Raw genomic sequence first — 26,958 nt, forward strand, 5'->3', positions numbered from 1 at the left:
CTGACTCAGTGTCTCACGTGCCACTCTGAGGCTTATCTTCTCTGCAAAATAATCCACATTGTTTTATCTTGATTTATCTTGGTCTTCAATAGAAAATCTGTTGTGGAATCAGATGGAAAGATATCAATGTTGTAACTGATTAGCTTTCAGATTGACCCCACTGCTGCCACTGTGATATCTTACTGCTTGTCATATTCTAATACCTTAATTACAGTTTGAGGTAAATAGACACTTTGTTATATATATTGCCAAACAAAACATAGAAATATGTTGAAAACAAAAGCAAAATCAAAAAAAAAAAAAAAAAGAATTAAAAAAAGAGGAAGGCTTAATTTACCTTCGGCCATAATGACAAACAAAACAAGGTCATCTCTACAACAGAACACAAAGCACAGGGGGATGTGGGGAATAAAAAAATGCTCCTCAGTAATTAAGCTCGTTGTTCCAGCATTTTAACCATCGTGAAATTACAGGCTTTCTACCTGCACCTAACGTTACAACAGACCATTTCATGAGCTTTTAAGGGGTCTTGCTCTCTTGGTGGCTTTAATTTGTTTCATTGTTGCGTTAGTTGTTGCGTTAGTTCTCCATATGTTGGTGTTAACATTTTTCTATCAGATTAGCCCAAACATTTTTGCCTTACTCCATTTTCAGACAAAAGTGAAATTTCACACTGAGCTGATAAAATGCATTAAAAGGAAAAGCAGCTCTTTCTCCAGAAAAAAACTCTTTAATCCACTTTAAAATACAGGGATGTTGCTGCGGACAGGATTTAAATTACAGGAGGATCGGCGGGTTCACTAAAAAACAGTAGGTAATTGTGGCTGTATTTATAACTGGTGTGGGGGTTGAAAATGATCCACAAACATGTTCCAGACAGGATTAAAATCACTGACCAGCTCAGGTAAAATAAATAAATAAAAGTAAGAGACTTTAGTGAGGCACAGCTGTGCTTTGAACTAAATGCTAACATGATAACAGGCTCACCATCTTAGTTTAGCCTGTTAGCATTTTAATATGTGCTAATTAGTAATAAACACAAAGTGCAGGACGGGAATGTTGTTAGTTTTGCAGGTGTCTGTTCAAAAACCAAAATATTGAAGAATGTGAAATTTTGATATGATGATGGTTTAGGAATCATCCTGAGTGGGACATGAATGTCTGTACCAGATTTCATAAAAATCCATCCAATAGTGGCCAAAACATGTCAGTAACAAACGAAATATCAAAAGTCAGTAGGCTTCTTCCTCTGAGGACCATCAATGTCAGTATAAAATTTTCTAGCAAATGATCCTATAGTTGTTGCAATATCTTAGTCCAACCCATTGCCGGCCTACAATTGTCATCCCTATAGTCACACGTCATCCTATACTCAAGATATTGCAGGAGAGGTTCCTAAAGATTTTTTTCCTGTGTAGACTGACATTTTCAAGTTATTGAAATCATTTTTTTTCAGATGTATGACAGAAATAAATGATTGTAATCATCTATGGAAACAAGGTGAAATAGTTGTGTTCCGCTCTGTGAGAATTAGTATTTAATTTATCTGACTAATATGTTTTCCATTATCAAAGCTGAGATGGAAATGAGTGTCTTTGGAACATCTAAAAATAACTAGGCCTCTGTGGTGAAGTTCTTTTATATACCATGGAAAACAGTTTATTAAAAAAAAGACAGACTTTGGACACTTTCAAAATAAATATAACATAGTTTCTTCTTTTATGAAAACTCAAGTATACATATCGTGTAACATGACTTTTGAATATGTATAATAATAATATGTATAATTTTAAACTGTACTGATCTGAGCCTGGTGTGTAGCGAACAAGTGGACTTCCATATGTTCTTGGATACAACATGAATCATTTCTTTTTCCCAGGCTTCCCTTACACGCGAAGTGGAAACAGAATCGACCTAACATTTTTTTGGTTTTTTGGACTGCACTATGGTGGGCAAGGATAGTTGAAAAGCATGGCCATTGAGTCAGTGACATTACCAGTGGGTTTCTGAAGGGATGTTTTGAAGTTTGCTGGCATCTTGTCAATTGTTTGGAGCGAAAAAAAGACACATTTCAGTGATAGGGTACAGCCCGAGTTCAGCTGAAGTGGGGCGAGTAAGAAGTCACCACCGACTGACCATGATACACAGAGACACCTGTCAATCAGGAAATACACAGTGAGACATACTGTACCTCTCTTTAAGCCTTAATATCTTAGTGAAACAAAAAAATTGCCACAAAGACATATAGTAGAGTAAGTGAAGACATCAATTGAGACTAACATCTTCTGTAAAAGCAGTCATTAATCAAACAGAAATGTGGAATTGCATGGAAGAGTGGGACGGGGGGGGCGATCGTCTTCCTGGGGTCGACTCCTCCGGTGCGTCTATTCCTTCCGGCTCAATGGAGGCTTAATGTGAGTGTGGAAAAGTGGAAAATTTAATTAGGCTGCCAAGGGGGGTTTGTGTCACTTGGCACGAGCCATCCCCCACCCTCCCACTACCACCATCAGGCACCCCTTTCCTCCTCCTCCCACCCTCGTTTACCCTTTGCTCTTATCTCATTTGTTGCAACAACCCTGGTTGTACCTCATTTTGTATTTTTACCCGTATTCCTCCAAGACATGACCCACTGGGCTCAAGGAGCAGATAGAGATCAACAGTTTACAGCTGCACAGATGTTGTGAAGTGAGTGAGACCTGATGTGCTGGAGCTGCCACTGAGCACTGATGTGTGGATACACTTAAGCAGTGTGGCTGCTGCATGGAGAGAAGGGCAAACACACTGACTGCCATTTTTATTTTGCTGCATAAGTCACATTTTGAGGCCACTGCCACACTACCGACAGTCCATGCTTCATTTTAGATTGTTGCTGATATGTACATTTTTGGATAAGGGGTTTATATCTAATCACAGTGGTGAACCCACACGTAACACAAACAAGATGTGACACTAGTGTCGAAAAGATATAAGCACATAGTTACAAGAGGACAAGATGGGGTTTTGTGTCTCGTATTCTCTCATGTGTAGCTTCAAATTTGTAATAAAGTGACACATCTCAATTTCAGAGTTTGACATTTAGCTTAATTTGCTTTTATATGCCTTGTTTTATTAAGTCAATGCGATGTCTAGGGCATGGTGGGATTTACCTGTTAGTTGGTCCAGGGGTAAAAATTTACTGTTGGGCTTTTCTCACCACCATCTGTGCATTGTGTGTGTGCACTGTCACCTCCATTATGTATAATGCACACAGCAGTACTCCTTTGCTAGAATAATACTACCTAGCCCCAATGTGTCAGTTTGTTTTGGTAATATGATTAAACTTTATTTGGCAATATGCATCATGTGAGCACAATATAATCTGATTTTGATACAAAAGGACGATAAGATTAGCTAATAATGCCAGACCCACCTTAGTTGATATTGAACTTTACTGGTGAAAAATCCCTAAGAAATTTGCAGTTAGTCAAATTACTAACACTAACTGAAATTCAGTGAACCCGGGATTTTTTCAGAGTACCTGTCATATTCTCCTGTTTCTGCTTGTTGGTTTATTTGTTTATTTGTCCGCAGGATTACGCAAAAAGTACAGAACCAATTTGCACCAAGCTTGGTGGAGGAATAGGGCATCGGCCGGGGAAGGCCCCTATACATTTTGGTGCGAATTGTCCAATTATTCATCAATATTTGGCCTCGGCGGAGGTATTCACTCTACAAGGTGCCATTCTACTTTATATGTAGTAAGTGTTTCTGAATTAGTAGTATTCATACAGTTGAAAATGAGTGGGAAATATATGATTATACTAACCTGACCAACATTATTTGGTCTTTTTGTCAGAATGATTCTAATTTGTGGTGGTCTGGGTTTTTTGGTAACGTGATTTATAATCTCAATTTACATCAATATTAAATGTCCAGTCAGTTATGTCAAACATATTTCATATTACCTCTAATACTCTTAAATCTAAAAGGTCATATAATGTCTTGTCAGTTAGTTCAGTTAGCTCTGCTACAGTGGTTACACCCGGCAGTTAGTATGTGCAAATATTTAGTAACAACTAATCTCTAATCTCTTGTAAGAAACTAGTTTCTGTGGTCCATCCTGTTGTAATTAACTGATGCTTAAATCTCCACTTAAGTCCAGTCCATTTTATTTATATAGCACCAAATAGTAACAGAAGTCATCTCAGGGCACTTTTCATATAGAGCAGGTTTAGACCATACTCTTCACAATATTATTTACAGAGACCCAAAATTCCCTCATGAGAGTGCACTTGCTGACAGAGGCTAAGAAAAATTCCCTTTTAACAGGTAGAAACCTTGAGCAGAACCAGGTGGTTGGCCGTCCTCCCCGACCGGCTGAGCTGAGAGAGAGAGAGAGAGAGAGGGCAGGAGGAAAAAGAACATGGCACGATAGTAAATACTTGCGTTATAACAAGGTCAAGTTTAAACTGCTGGCAGAAATGGCTGAAGGTAAATGCTGTAGATTTGGCAAAAATATCAAATTTTAATTAGAATGTATTATTCAATCAAACAGAAGTTGGATGTAAATAACATGCTTCCTTTACCATTACAATATCTTAAGTCCATGAGGTAATGATCTGAATAGAAAATTTGTGAAATTTGTCCCTTTCACACTCATTAGAAAACCTATGATGCCTAATTGTGAGGTACAAATTGAAACTCAGACACATTCAGCAGTAAAATCTATACGATTTAAGTAGATTATGCACAACTGCGTTAATAGTGTCTATTCGTCAAAATATTATTAGAAGATGCTTATGAGATGTATAAGAACAATTACCCTTACCTTCATGCAGACCATGTGCAGAAATAACATTCAAACTCTAAGTTAACATGATACTAAACTGATGCTAAGGCCATATTTCATCACGTGGCTGCATCGCATCCACTCAGCCTCAAAAGAAAACTTTCCCTCAACTCGTCAGGAAACATGCTCATCCCTTGTGCACTCCTCCAACTTCCAATGCATGGATATTTATTTTTGGGATGGCGAGAAAGCAAAGTGAAGGGAAGTGGGAAGGGGTGGTGGTTGTGGTGGTGGAGGGATGAACGAGTCTTGTCACATTACATGTACCTGTCTGCGCATGTCTTCACTTGTGGCTGTCATCTCACCTGACAGGTCTATCAGTGTCCACGGCTGATCAGAACGCGTCCCTCAGCCTGACAGGCTGAACCGACAGCGCTGCAATCCAGACTGACAGCTCCTCAGGTAGCTGGTGGAGGGAAGGAGGGATGGAGGAAAAAAACGGAGAGGAAGGAATCTGGGGATGAGAGGCAAGAGGAAGGTCGCAGAGGAGTAAATTAAGTAAAGTAAGTCAGTAAACACTGAAATAATTCATTCAGCATGACTGATCTTAATGCCGTTTTCTTAAATTTTACAAAACTATTTGTTAATAAAGTGATTCTGCGATAATGCTTTGTAAATGAGTGATTGCTGCCAAACATTACCTTTAAAACCTCCATTAAAGCCTCGAATCCTCTTTCTGCTGAGGAAACACAGGGTGCCAGTTTGAGTATTTTCAAGCAAATTGAGTCTCATCGCTTATGACAATCGCGAACACTGAACCAAGGCCAAACTGCTTGCTTAACGCAGGCAAACTGAGGGTGTATTCCAGAGAAAAAACACCTGCGGGATGTGTTTTGGTTAACCCATGAAAGGTTTAAACCAAATGTCTATGATCACCCCCCCACGCACACACACACACATAGACCCCACCCCCTGCACTTTCCACTCTTCAACAAAAATCTGTCTTTATCTTGTCAAAAGCCATCGAAAACAAGCCCATCCAGAACGCCTCAACAACATGAAGATGAGACAAAACAGGAAAACCTACAAGCTCCAGAGCAAAGACTCATTTGATCAGCTTAGCTACGCTCTCCTGGCTTCGGAGTGTATGAGGAGTAATTAGCAATTAACAATCAGGGTTTAACCAGATCCAGTTATTATCTGTAAGCAAGAGGGGGGAGAAAAATTTCTGCCACTTTGACTTGGGAGTGCATTAGAATTCCTGTGTTACTCAAGTTTGATAAAAAAGAAGAGTGAGGGACCCGAGCAGTAATTCTCTCATTTTCACGACATCTCTGGGCCATTTTTTTTTCAAATTCCCAGATCAAACAGGCTGTAACAAAAGGCCCCAAATCCCCCCTCCGCTCTCCTCCTCCTGCTCTCTCTTTCCAAAATTAGTTAAGCCTCTCAGCTCCATCATCCTCAACATGGCTCGCATCAACAACCCTACGCTGCATCGCAAATGCTGCATAGCGTCTGAAATCCACCCCTCCTCACACACACACACACACTCCTCTTCAGCCCCATTCCTCCAAACATGCCGAAGACGAAGAGGAGACGGAGTGGGGGTTGCTGGGTGTTTGTGTGTGTGTGTGTGTGTGTGTGGGGGGGTCGACAGAAAACTGCCCATATGTCACTCTGAATTTGTATTTACAGATAAAACACAAAGTACCCAACAGTCAGAGTTTGTGATTTCACCCCCCCTTCCCTTTTCATTTGGTTAACTGTTTTTCTTTTGTCTTTTCTGGGGGAATATGCTGGGTCAAAAGGCAGTTGTACAATAAATAAAGATGAAAAACAGAATCAGGCGAGGCTGACAGATTGGGTGATTCGGACACAGTGACAGGAGAATAAAGTAAACAATCTTGAATGATGCAGCTGTCTGCCTTTACCGCTCTCTGACATATTCAGGCCTTTTGGATACTCCTTGTTTCCCTCTGATTACCTCATCCTTGCTGCTGCCCGGGTTGTTTACCATCTCAGTTCACAAGGTGATGATTCAGGATTTTCAGTCACTCTCACACACTTTCCCTCCCACTTTCTGTTATCATCTATACACTCCCGCGTCTGTGCCTGCAACTTTGTCCACTTTCGACATACTTTTCTACTCTTCAAAAGTTTCTGGCGACTAGCCAAACTTCTGAGGTGAAGTGGGGTGAGTGATGCCAGGAGCTAACTCCGGGTTATTGCCCAGGAAGGTGCTCATTTCTCAGCTTTAAGTGATCCTGTTTCACACACTTGTCAGTTCTCCAGGCTGGCAGGTCCTTACTGCCTCCGAGCTAGCTGCTTATAGGGTTGTCACCAGAGCAGTTAATGTTAATCTAATGCTAATATTCATTTTTGCAAGCTCCCTTGAGCTAAGGACACCTGCTTCTGGAGCAGACAGGCCTGTTTTAACATCAAGTCCGTGCCCTCCATTGAATACTCATTACTTCGTTAGCTTGTGTTAGGTTAGCTGTCCCACCACCAGTCTCTGGTGGATATGGAATTCTTCTCACCTCGAGCCATGCCTTAGAGTAAAAAAATTATTAATATAAAGCTAAACACCACTCAGTCGCCCATTCATCCTCCAAGGGAAAAAGACCATTGCATCTTCAATCATACCTCAAATCGAATCCCAGTCCAACAAAGCATGAACTCAGCCGGACCACAAAAAAAAAAAGAAAAGAAAAAATAGAAAAAAAACCCACTCTCATCAATTTAATCATCCCCCGTCCACAGATTCCAAGCTAATTATTCCAGCCTTTAATTATTCCATCTGACTGCCGTTGAGATCTCTTAAAGACGGCTGGATTAGTGGATTTGGAGTATTAGCTTGGAGGGTTGGCAGACCTCTGCACTGTGATTCAGGGGGCTGAGAAACGCATCTTCAAAAGGTACCTTGAGAAGCACCTTCACAGGATCATTACACTGGATAAATCCATGTTAAGTTGCTTAAAAGCGTGTAAAGGTGAGCCATGTTTAGGTGCAGACACTTTTGAGGGAGGAGGCTAACCAAATGTGACTTCAGCATTGCAACTGTGACACAGTTTAAGCCACTTTCGAAAGAATTGTTTACAAGTTACTTAAAGGGCTTATGTCAACATCGGTCAACATCAAGGACAGAGGAAAACTTCAGGATCGACTGTTTTTTTTCCAGGTTGACAATCTAAATTGGCACACGTTGCACACTGCAAGGTCATGGTCTGAATTCAGTGGAATAGTTTAAGCTGCACTTGAAGATAATGATTCAATTACTCTTTTGTGTTTCAACTAATGTAAACCATCAATTCAGATTTAGCAAGTTTAGATTCACATATATGGCTCAATCCACAGAGATTCACCACTATTGACGATCAGTTGGTCCATTTTGAATGCAAAGTTGTGATGTCTAGAGTTTACTGTCAAGTAAAACTATTCTTTGCTCATGCTTGATAAAGATGCTACCCATCATCCTGCTACCCCTCCTTTGAACTCCTTCCCTCTCAAACATCCCCCCAGCTCTCCAAAATGAGAGCAGCTCATCCTGCGGCTGACAACAGAGATGTTTTTAAAGCAGGTCGGGAAAGGTTAGAGCAAGAAACATGGAGCGGGGCAGTGAAAAAGACAAAAAGAATCTTGCTTTTTAATTATTTTATTAAGAGCCTTGATGCTATTAAATGCCCCAGATACATTCACCCTATAGTTCTCAATTAGACTTGACAGTTGCTGCATTACCAACAATAAATATAGCAAAGGGCTGTGCCTTAGGCCAGGAAGGACCCCTAACTATGACCCTCATATTTAATGATGAAAACAAGCAAGCACACACTCTGCCTTGCTCAAGCACATGCATGTGCACATCAATGCATGGGCATGTGCACACACACAAACTCATCCTCTCTGTGCTGTGCCTCCATATTACACAAGCACATCAGGGTCCATCAAAAACACTCCTTTACCAATTCACATCATCTCCATGGTTTAAAAATACATTACAGATAGTATACACAATTGGAGGACAGAGAGTAATTTCAAGCTTTATTATAGGAGTAAGACGGCACAAAAATAACGAACGTGTTATTTCAAAAATTGCTTCTCTTAAAAATGTCATGTATTTCACGCACCATTGTCTTTTCTTTCTTTTCAGAAATATCTATTTCTGTTTTTGCAACACCAGCAGCATGGCTTGTGGATGCAGTGTCGGTCCATTGGTCAACCACTTTTGTTAAGACTGAAATATCTCAACAACTACTGAACGGATTACATTTTTTACATACATTCATGGTCCCCAGCGGATAAAGCGTAATGACTTTGGTGCTCTCTTGACTTTTGACCTAGTGCCACCAGCAGGTAAATTTTTTTTTTTTCTTTTCGATTGAAACACTGGATGCCTTAACCAAAAACTTATAGACATTTATGGTTCCCGGATGATGAATCCTGCTGACGTTGGTCATCCCGATATTTTTAAAAATTCTTTTTCTAGTAAAATTCTAGACAGTTTTTAGACATAATCTTTATATTTTAATCCAAAGACATTTTTAGGTTTGTATTAAATGTCATGACAAGTTTTTCTATGTTTTCTGAGTTATTAATCCTTTAACATTACTTAATAATATATTGGCCAAACAAAAATGCAGGCTATACACAAAACAATGACACACTGTCAGAGGAGACACACTTCTTTACTTTATTTTGACAAAACATATTATCTTACAGTACTGTCCACTTGTCAGTAAAAGACTTGACAAGGCTTCAAACAGTCAAAGAAAACATACAGAATTTTAACAATCAAAAGGCAAGTTGGAGACCATTTAAACATCTACAGTGAGCCAAACTTGACAATCATGTGAATAACAAAGGCAAACAAACAGTAAAAAAAATGTATTTTACATCCTCCCTACAGCTCTTTGTGTAGTTAGTAGTTTACATATGTTTTACATATCAACAAATACACCATTTTTTAATGTTGTGGCTGATCGGTGTATCTGTTCACAGCACGGAACCTCTGGATGGAGTGTTGTGAGCCTGAAAATTTGTGTTTTGACTGCTTGAAGCCAAGCGTCATGGGCACAACACAATGAAACAAGACTATTGACTGTAAGTTTGGACAGACAGATTGTACAGTACAGGATGTCAAATTAATTTCCTGACAGAGTATGGAGTTTCTTTTCAAAATAAAGGCCAATTACTGTGCTAGCAATACTGATAATCAGTCATCGTTACAGCAAGTTTTTAGCTATAGCATGTTGCAGTGCCTGGGCAACTAAACCTCTTCAGCAAAGTGGCTTCTCTCTGCAAGTATAATAAGAGGTGAAAGTACTGACTAAGAGGCAACAACTTCAAGGCAATCAATGTGGAATTCACAGTCTGTGTACGAATACGCACACTGTCATTCTCACCGTACTGTTCATTTGTGAGATGCACTGTACTGTAAGTCTGTGCATACTCATCTAAAAGGTACACAGTAGCATGCACAAACACACCCTCACATACACACTACCACAGGCAGCTCTCCAGGCAAGGAAGCTAGAGAGCACTAGAGTTTCCCGTTGGCAAAGGCTCCCTCTTGGAATTGAGGGATGAAGCTCTTGAAGTATGCCCTGGGTGGGAGACAGAGAGAGAGAGATGGGGGTGGGCACGTTGGGAGTACAGCAAATGAAATATCAAAATGTGACAATGATTGTGTTTCAACTGCTTCAAAGCATGTTTCACATATTCACTGGGTCAGTCCAAGCCCCTGTATGTATCAAAGTGCAGATAAAAGGCAGAATGTGTTTACTTTTTACAACTACAAATGTTTCATGAGATATGAGGTACTGTCTCTGTGTTAACAGTCTGGGGTGGAAAAACAAAAGACAACCTAAATAGAAAAATCAAGGGGTAACAAAAAACAAGAATCCACAAGATATTTACCCACATATTTAGGTGGTGCATTCAGGTTTGTGTGTTAATGTTCTTGTGTCAGGTTAGTGTGTTTATTGGAAAACTTTGCTTTATATACACTGTTTTGCCTGAGAAGTTTCGAAAATCTATCCAATGGATGTAGTGAATGTAAAGCATGACATGATAGTCAGAACAGCCACAACATTGATAAACAACCTTTGCTGAGCCACAATGCTTCCAGTCAAATCCAGGAGCTGACAGACGGGAATTCAAAGAGTTTAATAGATTTTTAAGTGGAGAAATTAAGACTGAGCAGATAAGTAAATGAATAAGAAAGAAGGACACAATCACATAATATATGAGGGAAACAGATTATGTGTTGCCTTCTACAGTCACTCAGATCTTTCAAATATTTACAGCAGTTATTAACCTTTGCTATGCAAAGAACAAGCACTGTTCACAGATGACTCCTTTAGATTTACTCTCATGCGTCATGCCAGTTTATGTGTACTGAGGGTGGAATAAAATCTGTGAATATCAACAAATGGTTTGTGTGTAGCATGGTCTACACAATAAGGTCCTATTCTGCCATACTGTATCTAATGCATATCACATATCATATTCATTCTGATAAATGACTTGGTATGGCTTTGGTGTAAATAGTTTTAGTAGTCTCAATGGTCTTGGAGGAATAGTCCATATATGTACCTGACTATATGGAGAACAGAGCATTTCAAAACCTGCAAACCGTTCTGTTGCTTTTACTTTTTCTATTAAGGTTTAAAAATCTATACAGATTAAATGGTACAATTTCCAAAATGCATAGAATTTTAGTGTAGGAGATATTACTTACTTTGCCCTCTTGGCCATCTCGTTGCCGTCCCAGCGCGGGCTATAGGGATATGACTTCTGCACCTGAGAATAGAGCTGACCGCTGTTGGTGAAGTGGTACACAGACTGGAAGGTGAGGGTGGGCTGGTCCCTGGGGAAGTACAGCGGAAGATCCACTACGAAGAGCAGAAGAACAGAGAGAAAAATGTATAGACGGAGAAACAGAGAAGGAAGATCATAAGGTAACTGCATCAGATTTGATTCAGGCAGACCAGAAACAGACCATAGTATGAATGTGTGTGTGTGTGTATTTTGTGACTTTCCTACCGTGCACTAGAAAGCAAAAGTCTTTCCACATGAGTAGAAGGGTGAGTTTTGTGAATCCCTCGGCATCATACTCCACCACCCCCCTGCAATACACACATATTCATTTCCACAGAATATGGACACTTTCCTAGTGTCACTAGGTTTTTACTTTAAAAATGCAGTACTTTCTTGTAAAAAGACAGGGACAGTGACAAATGAATCGCTCCTGTGATAACTTCAGCGGAAGGTGTGGTCCCTGATAGTTGACTCACATTCCAAAGTGGCTGAGGAAGGCGGCGATGTACTCTCTCCTCTTGTGATAGCCTTGGATGACATACTGCACCTAAAGAGAACAAAATGGAAGGGTTAGTACACAATGGAATGGGATTAAAGGCATGGCAAATAACAAAACAGCATTTCTGGAGGTCTTGTGGATCGCAGAGAAACTAAGGTAAATGAGGTATATATCTAAAACAAACTAGTTGTTCAAGGTTGGGATGTCCAATTAGGTTGCTCTGTTGGTGCTAAAAACCAAATTATTGCAAAAATTATTATATTTCAGGCCTGACTATTGTATATTCAAACGTCGACTTTGTCACACCAAGAACTGAGTTAACAGTGTATATGAATATATACCAAAGGTCTATGTCGCAGTTCACAGTACACCCATGGGTTCACCAAGCTGACTGCAGTGGGGTCTGAAAACAGGCCAGTGTTTATTATGCTGGCTACAGGACACAATGTGTATTGTAGCATGTATGCAAATATGTTACAGATAGCATTTCTCTATCACAAACCATATCATCTGAGTGTGTCTTACAATCAAACCATACCAAAATAAAGCTGTGAATTACAGCTACAAAAAATGTATACGAAGTTAAGTAAAAGAGTGGGGACAGTGGATGTCTGATAAGATCTCATCAGAGATGTGATTGGATCATTTATTGCAAATCCATTTTCTATAATAAATAATTGGAGTGGTCCTACAATGAATAATCAGGCTGGTTCCAAATTTGCTCTATCCATTTCACTATTATGGAAATAAACTGAAACTATGACATGTCAAAATTAACACACATTTAGGGGTTTTCAGAATTATTGAATTATCCTAGACAGAGCTGCCTCAATGATCCCGCAAAAAAACAAAAACACAAAACAGTAAAGACAAACAAACAAACAAATAAACAAGCTAGAACGGCACTCAGTAGAGGTGAAAAATGCCCTAACTTGAAATGTTAAGGGAAGTGATAAAGAATTCCTGGATCCGCCCCTTAAACTGGATCCGAACCAAAATTTAATGTGGTCTTCCCTGGCCCATGCCTCATCTCTCCATCTAGTTTGGTGCAAATCGGTTCAGTAGTTTTTGCATATTCCTGCTGACAAAAAAACAAACCAACAAACAGACACAGGTGAAAACATAACCTCTTTGGCAGAGGTAACAAAAAACAAAAAACAAGGTATCATATTGTATTCTTAAGTTAATTATTTAACTTAATTATTCAGGATCTAAAGATCCATTGGTACTTGATGTCAAACCACAATGATGATAACATCTTGATGATTATGATGACATGATACAACCTTTTATTTTTGTCGGCATCTGGTAGAACATTTTTGGAAACTATCTTCGCAGCTGCAAACATTTAGATTTAAACATTAAGATTTAAAATTTTTTTTACTTTATTTGCTAGGTGACAGTAGAAAGTGACAAAAGAACATTGGAACGGAGGGGATGCTGTTTATTGAAAAAGAATATTTTCTTTATTATTTTCATTTTATCAGCTGCATTCACTTTTAATCCCCCCTCAGCACTTGTCCACATGGTTTCAGAGTCTTTGTTGCCCTGAATTAGGCCTCATAAGCAGAGCTTACTCCCAATATGTGTATAGCCTGAGAGGAAATTCTTGCAGTATTGAACATGCTAGCAGAGAGGCTTTCGAAGCGAATCTACTCATAATGTAAACAATGCCATGCCGGAGAGAGATTAAGAGGTGAACTTTCTAATGGTTGGTTTCAGTTTAAAACCAGATAGCTCAGAGTACAAAAGTAGTATTACATGCAATCTTTGTACAGGCAAATTTAAATGTGACAGAAGTAAAAAGTCTTAGCTTACAACTTGACAGCCAAATAAGTTGGTGTTAAAAGCTCTACCATAGTCTGTCAAATGTAATGAGAAAAGACTGTCTGCTCAAGGTACTGTGTTAATTTTAACACAGTTTCCCCCATGTTAGTTTACATTTTTACATGGAGCTTTTACAGTACATTAAGTTTTTTCTTATTTAAATCTTGCTAAAAATGTCTTGAGCTAAATGCATGTTTAGTGACCTTGTGCATCATATTAGGAAAGAAGAAAACACTGTAGTGCTTGTTTTTTTATACGTCTTTGTATGTCTACTGTGTGAATGTCTACTGTTTTCAAAAACATAAAAACATATACAGAAACCACCAATACGTGAATGAGTGGAAAGTGGAAATTTAGACAGGTGTAGACATATTGCAATGCCCCCCCCTCAGTCCTCTTGTAAGCACCTGACCAGCATGTCTTCAGTGTGTGCTGACAGGTGTTATTAACAATCATCCAAAGAGAAAAGCTCAGGGCTTGCTTGACTACTGAGCATCTGGGCCAGGTGAGAAAGCCAGCCATGAAGGTGGCTCTATTCACCTACAACGACTAATCCTTGCACTGCATTGGGCCCATGTAGGCGAAGCTCTGATTACTGGAAAACACAGAAAAAACCAGTAGCAGAAATCCTTTAGTCTTAAAATTAGACATCCACACTATATAATCAAAGGGACATGACCGATATGGAATTTGTCACATAGTTCTTTGGTTATATTCAAAATTGGGTTCCGACAGCCATTTGAATTTTGGGTCTGGTTCCCAGTTGGCAAAAGATCTGGATTTACTAAGCTCTGAAACTAACAAATCTCTAACTGAACCTTTTTTTCTCCTCACTCCTCTTATTAGTAAGGACCAGTGTACAAAACACTCAGGTAGCAAGCTTATTTTTAGCTGCTGCTGAACATCGCTTTCACCAGTTACAATGGCAGACATCATCAGCGGGAATTTTACTGTAGCCACTGCAGCTAATTAATATTAATCCAGTAACGGCTATGATGGAACTTCTGGATGTCTTTGGTTAATGTGCTCTCTGCAAGCTGGTGTCTGTGTTCAGAAAAATAATATTTTTAACTGAAAAGAAGTATCATACTTTAAGTATACTATGAATTTAGGAGTGGACTGACATTAATTATCAACTTAATATTTCTGAATCAGGACCTTTAAAGATATTTTTGGCTGCCACTAAAAAACGGAGTCTGGTTTTGGCATCTGACAAAAGACTTTTAATAATTTATACTTTAGGTACTTGCAAATGTTGAAAGCTGAACCTAAACAAAGTTGATAATGGATTTAAAATGATTCGGATTTAGTAAGAGGATTTGATACTGGTTTGGGATCATATAACATTTTAGAAAACTCCAACATATTATGATGATGTTTCCCATGATAAAGGTGGTTGTATGATACGGTATGATATATAAGCTAGGGTTTTCCATAGTGTAATATAGTAGAGCGATGTTCTCACAGAAAAATTTAAGACAGTTTTCTTCACTATAACATTCAGGCAAAAAGAGCACAGGTATTATTTTTCACATCAAAGGTCATATATGTAATGAGTGAGGCAGTTATTAAGATTATTATTTAGTAACTAAAATGATCAAGAGAACAGATGCATCTTGTCTGTCTAACTCAACTATGCTCCATTCATCCATGTATTCTTATATCTCACAGTAGTAACGATTTTATGAGCTTCTTTAATGATAAAATTGTCGTTATTAGAGACAAAATTAATCAACTACTGCCCTCAACCTGCACCGATTTATCTTCAAACACAGGAACCTTAGAAACAGCTGTTAAACCTTCCCTTTCTCTCTAAGATCCTTGAGAAAGCAGTCGCCAGTCAGTTGTGTGACTTCCTACATAACAATAGTTTATTTGAGGATTTTAGGTCAGGATTAAGAGTGCATTAGAGCACATATACAGCACTGGTAAAAGTTACAAATGATGCATTGGACAAAGGACTTGTCTCTGTACTTGTCTTGTTAGATCTTAGTGCTGCATTTGACACCACTGACCATCACATCTTATTAAAGAGACTAGAAACATTTAACTGGTAATAAAGGCACCACTCTAAGTTGGTCCTATTTATCAGATCAATTTCAGTTTAAACATGTTAATGATGAATCCTCTATGCACGCAAAAGTTACTCATGGAGTTCCACAAGGTTCTGTGCTTGGACCATTTCTATTCACCTTATATATGCTTCCTTTAGGCAATATTATTAAGAAACACTATATAAACGTTGTTATGCAGATTAATTATATTTATCAATGAAGCCAGATGAAGATAGCTTAACTTCCAGCACACCTTAAAGACACAAACATCTGGATGACCAGCAACTTTCTGCTGTTAAACTCAGACAAAACTGAAGTTATTGTACTTGGCTCTAAACACTTCAGAAACAAATTATCTAATGATATAGTTACTCTAGATGGCTTTGCCCTGGCCTCCAGTGCCAGCGTAAGGAATCTTGGAGTTCTCTTTGATCAGGAAATGTCCTTTAACTCCCACATAAAACAAACTTCAAAAAATACGCACATCCTGTCTCAGTAAGATGCAGAAAACTAATCCATGCTTTTGTTACTTCTAGGCTGGATTCTTGCAATTCCTTATTATCAGGCTGTCCCAACAAGTCTTTAAAGACTGTTCAGCTGATCCAGAATACTGCTGCACATGTACTGACAAGAACTAGGGAGAGAGATCATATTTCTCCTGTGTTTGCTTCTCTGCATTGGCTCCTTGTAAAATCCAGAAGAGAATTTAAAATCCCCCTCCTCACCTACAAAGCCCTTAATGGTCAGGCACAATCATATCTTGAACCCATAGAACCCTATTACCCCACTACAACACTGCGCCCCCAGTATGCAGGCTTACTTGTAGTTCCTAGAGTCTACAAAAGTAGAATGGGAGTCTGAGCCTTCAGCTATCAGGCTCCTCTACTGTGGAACCGTCTTCCAGTTTGGTTCTGGGAGACACCCTCTCCACGTTTAAGAGTATGCTGCTACAGGCCTAGACTGCTGGGGGACTTCCCATGATGCACTGAGCTCCTCTCTCCTCCTCCCCCTATCCATCTGTACGCATTCATATCCCATTATTGCTTGTTACTGACTTGGCTTCTTCTCTATACCATAGTTTTGTGCTTTACTGTCTCTCTCTTCTCTCCTCCTGACGGTTTCTGCAGGTACTTTTGCATCTGGATCTGTAGAGTCTGGATCTGTGACTGCAAGCCACCTACTGCCCTTATGATCCTGCTCAAAACCCACTGCTACTGGTAGCGATTAATTATTAACCATGTATGAATGACAACATTTTGTGAAAGAGGAAAGTGGTAATCTCTGATACACACAGTCGTATGTTTGAGATGGGTCTCTTCTCTGCAAGAGCTCTTAGACACAGATACGCACTGTGACTCAGCCTCCTGTTCAATTATGTTTACATGGAACAGTGGAGACGGCAATTTAGCTTTCTCAAAAGCTGCAAGGCCACATACTCAATAAAGTGTTTATTTAGTTACACTGCCAATGTGTTCCTGTTTCAAGGGAACTATGGATCACTGAACTTTCACACCCATACTTGGAAAGGATTTCCCTCCCCCGCTGTCACTGTGACTCAAAGCCAAGTCCTTCTATTGGCTGCCTGGAGGTTTGAGTGATGCAAGACAGGTGATCTTGCTCTGCAGGTATTCAAACCTGCCCACACCCATGACTCCCTCTCCCACGCATCCATTTATTGTGTTTGTGCATGTGTCTGTGGGGACTGTGATGCAATAACGTCGACAGTGCTACCTACTGTGTGATTAAGAGATCTCTTCTCTCTCTGTCACATACACTGTTACACCTCCACTGGCTTTCATAATATAAAGAGTTACTGATTTGGTATCTGACTACAAATTAATTTTAAAAACCAAATGCCTTTTGGTTATCTGATATGTGTTCAGCACTACAGAAAAATTGTACTGGAAAAAAATTACTAAAAGAAAATCATTTAAAGAATTGGGAATGTGGAACACAGAACACAGTGACTACTTCTCATTTACATTTTTGAATAATTAAACTGCAGTCTTCATTATGACAGGACTGGGAAATCCACTCACACAACTCATTGCTCTTTCGATTCTGCAGTAAAACAGTCCCTGTATAGATGGTGATAGTGACTAATAACAATCTGAAGTTATTAAATCAGTTATGAAGTTATTCATTCTCATAACACTAGTGTAAAATTTGTTGTAACACAGTGTTTGGAAAAAACATTAACAAACAAAAAACAAAAACAAAATTATTTAAGTTTTTTGTCTGACCTCTACAGCTTGGGTGTGAAAATGCTGCTGGAATTATTTGCTAGCTTATGAATATAAATCCACAAACTTTTGATCCACAATTTCTTGCATTGTAATCAAATGAAATATGTCTTTTAATAAAAATGTCAAACAGGTGATACTGTAAAAGTGGAATTTCAGCCAGGAAACATAAAAGTACCCAGCTCAGGTAGCAAGAGAAACACCACAGGCAGAGACACTGGTTTTTACCAGCACATGGTCAATCTGTTGTTGGCAAGCTGCTCAGAACACAAACACGAGTGTTTAATAGAGATGGAATCGATTCAAATGTCAAATTTTATGGAGCAGAGGCTTGTAGATTTTGGATTGAACATTTGGCTGTTTATTCAAACTGGACTAAATTCTGTTGAAAGTCTAAGAGTTTTAGATTATAACCTTTATTATCACAGCATTTCCATTATCATTTCAACATATAACAGGTTCTTCAAGATCTTGTAGACCACCACAGTAACAGCGGCTTGTTTATGTAGCAGTCACGGGCAGAAACAAGTGGTTGTCTACTCTATTTCCAATGAAAGACATTTTCCTCATCAATTATAAACCGAGTTGTGGCTGTATAGTAGTGCATCCAATATCAAGGCAATCACTTCTATTGTTTTTGTTTATAAAGCTTCTCCTCCTAATGTCTACTTAGGATAGTATGTGTGAAAATGCAATGAGAATGGCAGCAATGATAACACATGCTTTATATACCAAGTATAAATTTAAATGTTGTGATTGCATCAACCATCATTTTGCATACAATAAACACTTCAGCAGAATTAAATTTAATTATACTGCCTACATTATAAATTACTCTCAGCTTCTCTCTCATAGGCCAATTTCCTAACTGAGTATCACTTTTTGTGTCAAAAAAGACCTACAACTGGGGATGACTGTATTGAAATTGATTGAAAGCAATTAATTCCTTGTCTTGTGTGAGTTGATCACATATGTACATATCACATGCAAAGGAAAGGACTGAAAGCCCCACAGGGCCTATTAGCTTCTGAAGCTGATTTCCATGAGTAATTTTTTGAGTAATGCAGGGGCCAGGTGCTGCCAACTCTAAGCACAATCATAGTCACAGTCACAGCTGAGGTATGTGGCAGTATAGCTGTGTCAAAACAGTCATAGCATCTGGATTAAGTGGAAGGAAATAATTGATGGTGTGAAAAGAACAAAACGACTGCCCACTCTTTCACAAAGACTGCAAGAATCTGTCAGGGATGTTAGAATGATGTATTTCTTTACTGTTCTTTGGCTTTAGTCGATAAATCTCGTAAGAAATATCAGAGATGCAGAAGCCTTGTGTCTTTAGTTACTCTTTCAGCTTTTGTCTTCCTTCTCTGATTCGTCAAATCACTACCTCTGCTTACACTGGCAACACTCAGGTTACTTTTTTTGAAAGAAAAGAATGCCCCAGTGCTACTTCTACCTCACAAATGAGCCACATGTCTACTATTGCATTATTCCAAGAGACACTTCTAATTACTACTTCATGCTGTCCAAGTGTCAATTTTGCTTGACCACCGGAGTGCCACAACAAATGACACAAGTAACATTTTGAAGTCCAAGGTAGAGGTACAATAATACAATAATAAAAAATGAATGTTTTGGTTAATTGTACACTTTCTTATATTACAGTATCAAAGTTATTTAGGTACTGTTGCAGCCCAACTGCTTCAGCTAATTAGCTAACTAGCTATCTACTAGCTTACTAGCTTACTTTAGCCAGTAAACAAACAAACAAACAAACAAACAAACAAACAAACCCCCCACCCCCACAAAAATACAGTTTGATGAAATGGGAACTATCACATTGTTCTAACATGTTGTTTTAATTTATTTGAACGCAACCCACATAGCCTAATCAGAAACAACGCTGTTCATTAGTTCATTAGCAGTGCCTCACTTGAGTAACAAGCTAATGCAGACCTCTGAATCAGTTCCCGTATCTATGATTTGTTGAGCAAATTGAAGTGAAACATAATATCAGGCTACTAACCAGAGATTTGGAATCGTGCTAATGTTACTGTAAGGCAGCTGCATTTTTAAAAGGCAGCAAACAGTCTGACTTTATTCACATTTTTTCTGTCTACAGTCTAAAATAAAAAGTGCTTCCAAAGGGTGCTTCTCACTTTTAGATGTATTTGTGTCATTCACAGCATGTTAAGTTTTCTCCATTTGGTGTTGCACTGATACACATTTTGACTTTGGACAGATCATTTGAGATCGAATATTTGATTATTCCTGTGTTCTAATGGTAGGCCTATTTCAAATTGTCAATAAAAAGTGAAAACACCAGCTGAAAAAAAAGCTGACAAACAGGTGCCATTTTATTTGGTTGTGTCGGGTCCAGTGCTCTGTAAACTTCTGTCAGGGGAGCAAGATGTTTGTTGAAGTGTTATCAACTGATGAAAGCAGAATAATCTATCAAATCAACTGTTATCTAATCTCTTTTAAATTTTAAAATGCTGAACATTATCAGAACAGCAGTTGGCCAGCATGCAGTGCTTAGTGCTGATTACACTTTGCATGGTAAATGGGGTCAGTAGCCCTTCTTGAAATCAGTCTGGGAGTAATGAGTGATTTGGGTTGCAGATGTCTTGCACTGTACACTTAGAAATTTTCTACTCGCTCTCAATAATGATGACAACAACAACAACAACAAAAACAACAACAGCAATAATAACATTAACAATACTTTTTGTATAGCATTTTTCAATACAGGTAACAAAGTGCTTCACAGTCAATATAAAACAGACCAACAAAACAAAGTTAAATAGAAATTTAATTAAAAATAAACATCACACAATAAAAACTTTTTTTTATAAAATGTGTGTTAAAGAAGTGAAATAAAATGGGGAACTGACTTTGCAAGTCTGATCTCCTCTGGCAGGGTGTTCCAAAGTCTAGGGGCTTGAGAGCAAAGGCCCTGTCTCCTTTGGTTTTCATCCTGGACCTTGAAACAGCCAGCAATGCACTACCAGAGGATCTCAGACTGCGCCCTGGCTAATAGGGAGATAAAAGTTCAGAAATATAGGGAGGGGCCAGCCCATGCTTGACCTTAAAAGTAATTAAGAGAATTTTGAAATCAATCCTAAAATAAATGGGCAACCAGTGCCAAGATACTAAAACAGGGGTGATATCAACACATTTTTTGGACTGAGTTAGGAGCTGAGCTGTAGCTCTCTAAAATAGTGATTATGACATTATAAGCAAGACCCTTTCTCTGTGTCATGGTGCCTTTATCTCTTATTGACTCCGCTTTTCAACATGCCTTTCCAAACACAGGCTATGGCCTCCACGAATCTTTCAGAGGGGTGGAGGCAGCAGATCTGACACTGTTGGACTTAAAAAAATCAGAGACATGGAGGTCGGTCAGGGACACAAGTGTTCCAGACACCCTGACTATGCTGGTCAGAGTCCAGGTGAATGGGGAGAGATGGAGGGCATCTATGTGCATTATGTGTATGTGTGTGTATGGGAACACTTGGGGGATGGGCTTTTCTCCGATGGGAAATGGCATTACATCGTGTCTGCACCGCATACCTACCTGTCAACCTGCGGAGGCTAGGGAGCATTCAGACAGCCTATGGAGGTTGGCCAGTACGCCCACGACGGCAGATGCCAGACACACATGCTTGAATGCCCATACACACATTACCGCACACAGTTTAAGAAAAGAGATCCCTCAGTGGGTGCATGCTTTGCTGCACCAAGGTTTACAAATATGCAATAAATGATTCACATACCTGTCACATACTCACAAAAGAGTAAGGAATATTGCTCTTAATTAAAATACCAAGAGATTAAAGGTTACAAATAATGTCAAATAATGCAGACCCCAACACTAATAGACTAATTATTTCTTTGTGGTGAGGACATTGACATACAGCGCTTTCAGAAAGTATTCAGACCCCTTCACTTTTTTTCCATATTTTTTTATGTTGCAGCCTTATGCTGCAATCGTTTAAATTCATTTTTTCCCTCATCAATCTTCACTCAATACCTCATTATGAGGTATACTTTCCAAATGCACTGTATACACCACACACAAAGCCCATTTAATCACACTGTGTGTAAGCAAAATGAGTTATAGCAAACACTTTTACCTTGTTGGTGAGTAACTGGCACACTTGAGGGACATAGTCAATTAGGCATCCTCCACTGGGGAATGCTGGGATATGAAGTGCTGAGGAGCCTCCCAGAGCACTGATTGAATAAAAAAAGACAACAGTTAGCCATTAAGTGCTCATTGTTATTTCAGTACATCCTATGTCATATTATACTATATGTTATTTACAGGAGCTTCTGAAAGTAATCAGACCCCTTCACTTTTTGCACACTTTATCATGGTGTAGATTTAATTGTAAATGGATAAAAATGACATTTTTACCAATCAATCTACATTCAATAACCCATAATGATAGTGAAAACATGTTTTTATTTAAATTTAATATAAATAAAAAACTGAAATCTCTTATATAGAAAAGTTTTCAAATCCTTAATTCAGTACTTTAGAAGCCCCTTTGACACCAATTTCAACTTCAACTCTCTACAAGCTACAACTGCCTGGGCCATTAATGGACTATCAGAGGCTTGTACCAAAGCCACTCTAGCATTTTTTTTTTGCTGTAGGCTTTGGGTCACTATTGTGCTGAAAGGTGAACTGTAGCTCCAGTCTCAGGTCGCGTGTACTCTGGAGCAGGTTTTCTTCAAGGATCTCTCTCTATTTGGCTGCTTTCATCCATCCCTCAATTCTAACAAGTCTCCCTGCTCCTGCTGCTGAGAAGCCCCCCCATAGCATGATGCTGCCACCACCATGCTTCACCATAGGGATGGTATTATCCAGGTGATGAACAGTGCCTGGTGTTTGCTAGTGTGTTTGGAGTTCTGCCAAAAGTTAAATTTTTGTCTCATCAGACCAGAGAATGTTTTCCTCATGCTCTCAGAGAATGTGGTGTCCATCTAGCAACTCTACCATAAAAGCTTGATTGATGGAGTGCTGCAGAGATGATCGTCGTTCCGGCAGGTTCTCCCGTCTCTGTTGTTGTGTTTTCACTTTGTCATTATGGATTATTGAGTGTAGGTTGATGGTCAAAAATGGCAGTTTTTTCCATTTAAAATAAAATCTTCAACACAATAAAGTGCAAAGAGTGAAGCGGTCTGAATACTTTCTGAAGCTACTGTATTCTAAGCCTATTAAGAATTTCAAATGTCCTTCAAATTAAGCCACATTGTTCCATTTTTCACTGTATCTTAGATTTGTCCATGGTTCTGGGACCAATTCAGGACTTTATGGAAATTAATGATAACTAAGCACATTCATTTACGGCTATGTACTTAAATTGTAGAATTAAGAAATAAAGGAGTGACTCATGCCTGTGGCATCATCCTCATACCCCTTCACTCGTTCATTTATTCTTTTGACGTCCTCCTGATTCAATCCTGCAGCGCAGCTCCATTAGTGATTAGTGCATGCTTGTTTAATCATGAAATCTGCTGCTGCAGCTCCCCAATGACTAACCAACCGAAGTAGTCACTCCCTCATTTTTTCTGATCTCTCGCAAAAACAGAGGGAATCCCCTTAGGATAGGTTAAAGGTCTTAAGGAACCGCTCTTTGGCTTTTAATGCTCATTTTAAGACACATAGAAGAGAATTTCTTCTGCCACTTTCTATTTTATTTTATTTTTCATTAGAGCAGGACAGTCTAAGGATATTTAAAAACGCTCTTATTTAATTTTAAAAGCAATGCTGAAGTGGATGACTGCTGTTTTCCAGGTTAAGCATGCATGAATCATGTAAATAGCATACATCCTGTACGATTATGTCAAATGTCAAAGATCACATATGTTGAGATGCAGCCCCTGGGGCTAGTTCTGTAGTTGATCAGAAACTCTATGATTTCAAAATGGCAATTATTTATCAAAAGGTGAAACATAACAGCAGTGAGTAGCAGACCGCAATCATAATCCCAGCAATTCCATCACATCATCCATTCGCAGCCATGAAGTAAACACTTTTCCCCCTTGGTGTATGAAAATATTTTCCACATTTTGTCATTTTGATAGGCAGTAGCTAACAAAGAATTCCTGAGAATTTCTCAATGTTGAAAATTCCAAAGAAAGGTTGTGGGAGTAGTGAGGAGGAAGGCTGAGCAGCTCATGATGTGCTCTACTTTACTGTCATCACCGAAACCCACAGATGTTTACAGGAAAAATGATGTCTTAACAGGGGTCAGGAAAAGGTCAACAGTGGCCCAAAGTCTTGAGTGTACATACACTTGGTCTGAGAGATGTAATCAGAAAAACTTACTGAAGGTTGCTCTGTCTAGAAAACAGCTGGTTTCTGATCTACCACATGCAGGGTTTTTTTTACTGATAGTCTGAATTTTGAAAATGAGCTAAAGATAAGAGGCATACCCATCCACAAAGATACAAATAAGTTTACAACTTTACTCTGGAGAACTAGTCTACGTTTACTTTTTGGAAGTGAATAATATTAAGGTCATATTCACAGAGAAGCCATGCAAACTGTCATGAAACTGTCATGACAATGAAAATGGCTATTTTCATTGTCAAAATCCTTTTTTCGAAAACTCCAAAGCCACCATTTACAGTAGGGTTTGCGCACATAATTAGCATTATCTTGTGCATTTTGCTGAACACCAACAAATGGTCGATTGAAAATAGCTTACAGCAATGAGTAGAGAAGCCTTTGAAAATGAAATTCTAAATGATGCCCATCTATCCTCCCACAGATCTAAGAATAGCTCCATATCATTCAGATGGAAATGCGGACAGAGGCACAAAATAGATGCTGCTGTGTTCGTCACTCATTTGTGTCAATGACAGGCATGTGAACAATTGTGATACGCTTTGTATTTCAGTGGTTTTGCCTCTGAAACACTCACTTGAAGAAATACTGATTAGATACGAGATCAAACCAAACGTATTTCGACATCCAAAACTTAATTGAGAAGTTGTTACAATGTTACCAGCTGGTTTAGCTTTAGGGTCCAAATTTTCAATTCAGGTCACGATCTACACTCAGACCATCATAATACCCATTCTGCCTGTCAATGGATTCAAACCCAAGACCTTCTTGCAGTAAGAAAACATTGCAAGCCAATGACCCAGCCTTCATTTTATTTAAAAAAAAAAAGAAAAAAAAAGAAAAAAAAAAAAGTAAGTTAAAAAAAAAAGTAGAAAAGAAAAGTAGGCAACAACTGGGGCCTTTACACCTCAGTTAAATAAGCACTGCAGCAAGAGTACAATTAGGGCTTCAAAAACATTAAAAGCATTGCAATTGCAGGTACAACTATTACAGGCTCATTTAGGCTACTAAAACAATTTTACACCACAACATGTAAATAGGCCTGATTAAGGCGAACAGCACAATAAAACTGCTGCAGAGCGGAAAAAATGAAGAAAAAAAAGAGGTGTTTTCAAGCTGCGTTTCAACCCATACCAGTACTTCCCTGCATAAAACATGTTTTCTGTTTATTGTGTTCAGTTTAAGGTAAACAAATCTGAATGTAATCTGTTTGATAATTGTTCAGCTTGTTGTGGAGTGCTAGCTTCTTCTCAGTCTCTGAAAAGCCGTTACAATCAACAGTCCTACAAGAGGAGGGTTATATGATCGACAGAGCCAGCATGGATAGGTTACTATTACAGTAAAGCGTTGTAGTGCCTGTACTCACTAGGAGGCAGGAAATGGTACTTCAAAATAAAATTCCTTGTTTGGAAATTTGCTACATTTCAAAGTCAATTTATTTATTTATATATTTTTAGGTTATTAAGTTGACATACTCACGAGTAAGAATAGATCCCCGCCAGTTGGGAACCACTGTTTTAAAACAGGATTGAAAGTAAAGTTTTCTGTCTCCACCTTAAACAGACCTAACAAGCTCAACTACAAAATGCTGACTGGAGAGTTCATTTCTTGAACATAAGACATGTTTCACTGCAGCAGGCTGTATAAATTGCACTCAGGTGCTAAAACTGAGAATCAAACATTTGAGGCGTAACACTTTATCTCAAGGTCAAGTTGACAGGGAGCTTTAAGTAAGGCTGCAAGTTAACTTGCACCCCATATTTGAGCAGGTTATGAGAATGCACAAAGATGACACTGGATTAAAACAACTGACAACTAATGCACATTCATGGTTGTAAATTTTACAGTTATTTAGAATTATAATTTTCATACAATTGGGCGACCAATAATTCAGTACTTTGTAGAAGCCCCTTTGGCAGCAATTACAGTTACGAGTCTGAAGGGTTCTGAATACTTTCTGAAGCTACTGTAATGTACATACAGATACACATACATATCACATTTTGCAAAATGTAAAGAAAAGAGTAGGTAAAACGTTCCTGAAATGGTGTTGTATTTTTTTATTAATATCTCAGTGTTATCAGACTTCCAGTATGAGCACTTAAATTGCTTTAAATTGAGCTCTCTGTAGGTGGGCTCAGAATCTAGACATAATGGTGTTTTACTTTCCAAGTGGCACCCTGAAGAGTCCCCACTTCTGTCTCCACTGGTGACACTGCTCTCAACACTACCCACACATACTGCAGTCGTCATTCAGACATGCTGCCTAACACAACCCCTCTGAGCGATGTAGCCTACTGTATGATATATTTACACTAAAAAGTATACAGTACATGCATACATGTAAACAAACACACATGCTGTACAGTGACAGGGCTGCCTGTGACTTG

The 26,958-nt window shown here is 38.8% G+C and overlaps 1 protein-coding gene across 2 annotated transcripts in view; it reads right to left on the minus strand.

Annotated features, from left to right (window-relative positions):
- Positions 1-9,442: 9,442 nt before the first annotated feature.
- babam2 (BRISC and BRCA1 A complex member 2) overlaps positions 9,443-26,958 on the minus strand; it is an 84,467-nt gene continuing 66,951 nt past the window's right edge. For both annotated transcript variants that reach the window (XM_040136496.1, XM_040136497.1), the window contains exons 8-12: positions 22,344-22,443; positions 12,061-12,131; positions 11,810-11,892; positions 11,505-11,658; positions 9,443-10,368 (exon numbers count right to left, since the gene is read on the minus strand). In XM_040136496.1, coding sequence (XP_039992430.1) covers positions 10,305-10,368; positions 11,505-11,658; positions 11,810-11,892; positions 12,061-12,131; positions 22,344-22,443 — 472 coding nt within the window. In that variant the 3' untranslated portion in view covers positions 9,443-10,304. The remainder of the gene's footprint in view (positions 10,369-11,504; positions 11,659-11,809; positions 11,893-12,060; positions 12,132-22,343; positions 22,444-26,958) is intronic.

The sequence above is a fragment of the Xiphias gladius genome, chromosome 10, assembly GCF_016859285.1.
Source record: "Xiphias gladius isolate SHS-SW01 ecotype Sanya breed wild chromosome 10, ASM1685928v1, whole genome shotgun sequence".
In the NCBI taxonomy this organism is placed as follows: domain Eukaryota; kingdom Metazoa; phylum Chordata; class Actinopteri; order Istiophoriformes; family Xiphiidae; genus Xiphias; species Xiphias gladius.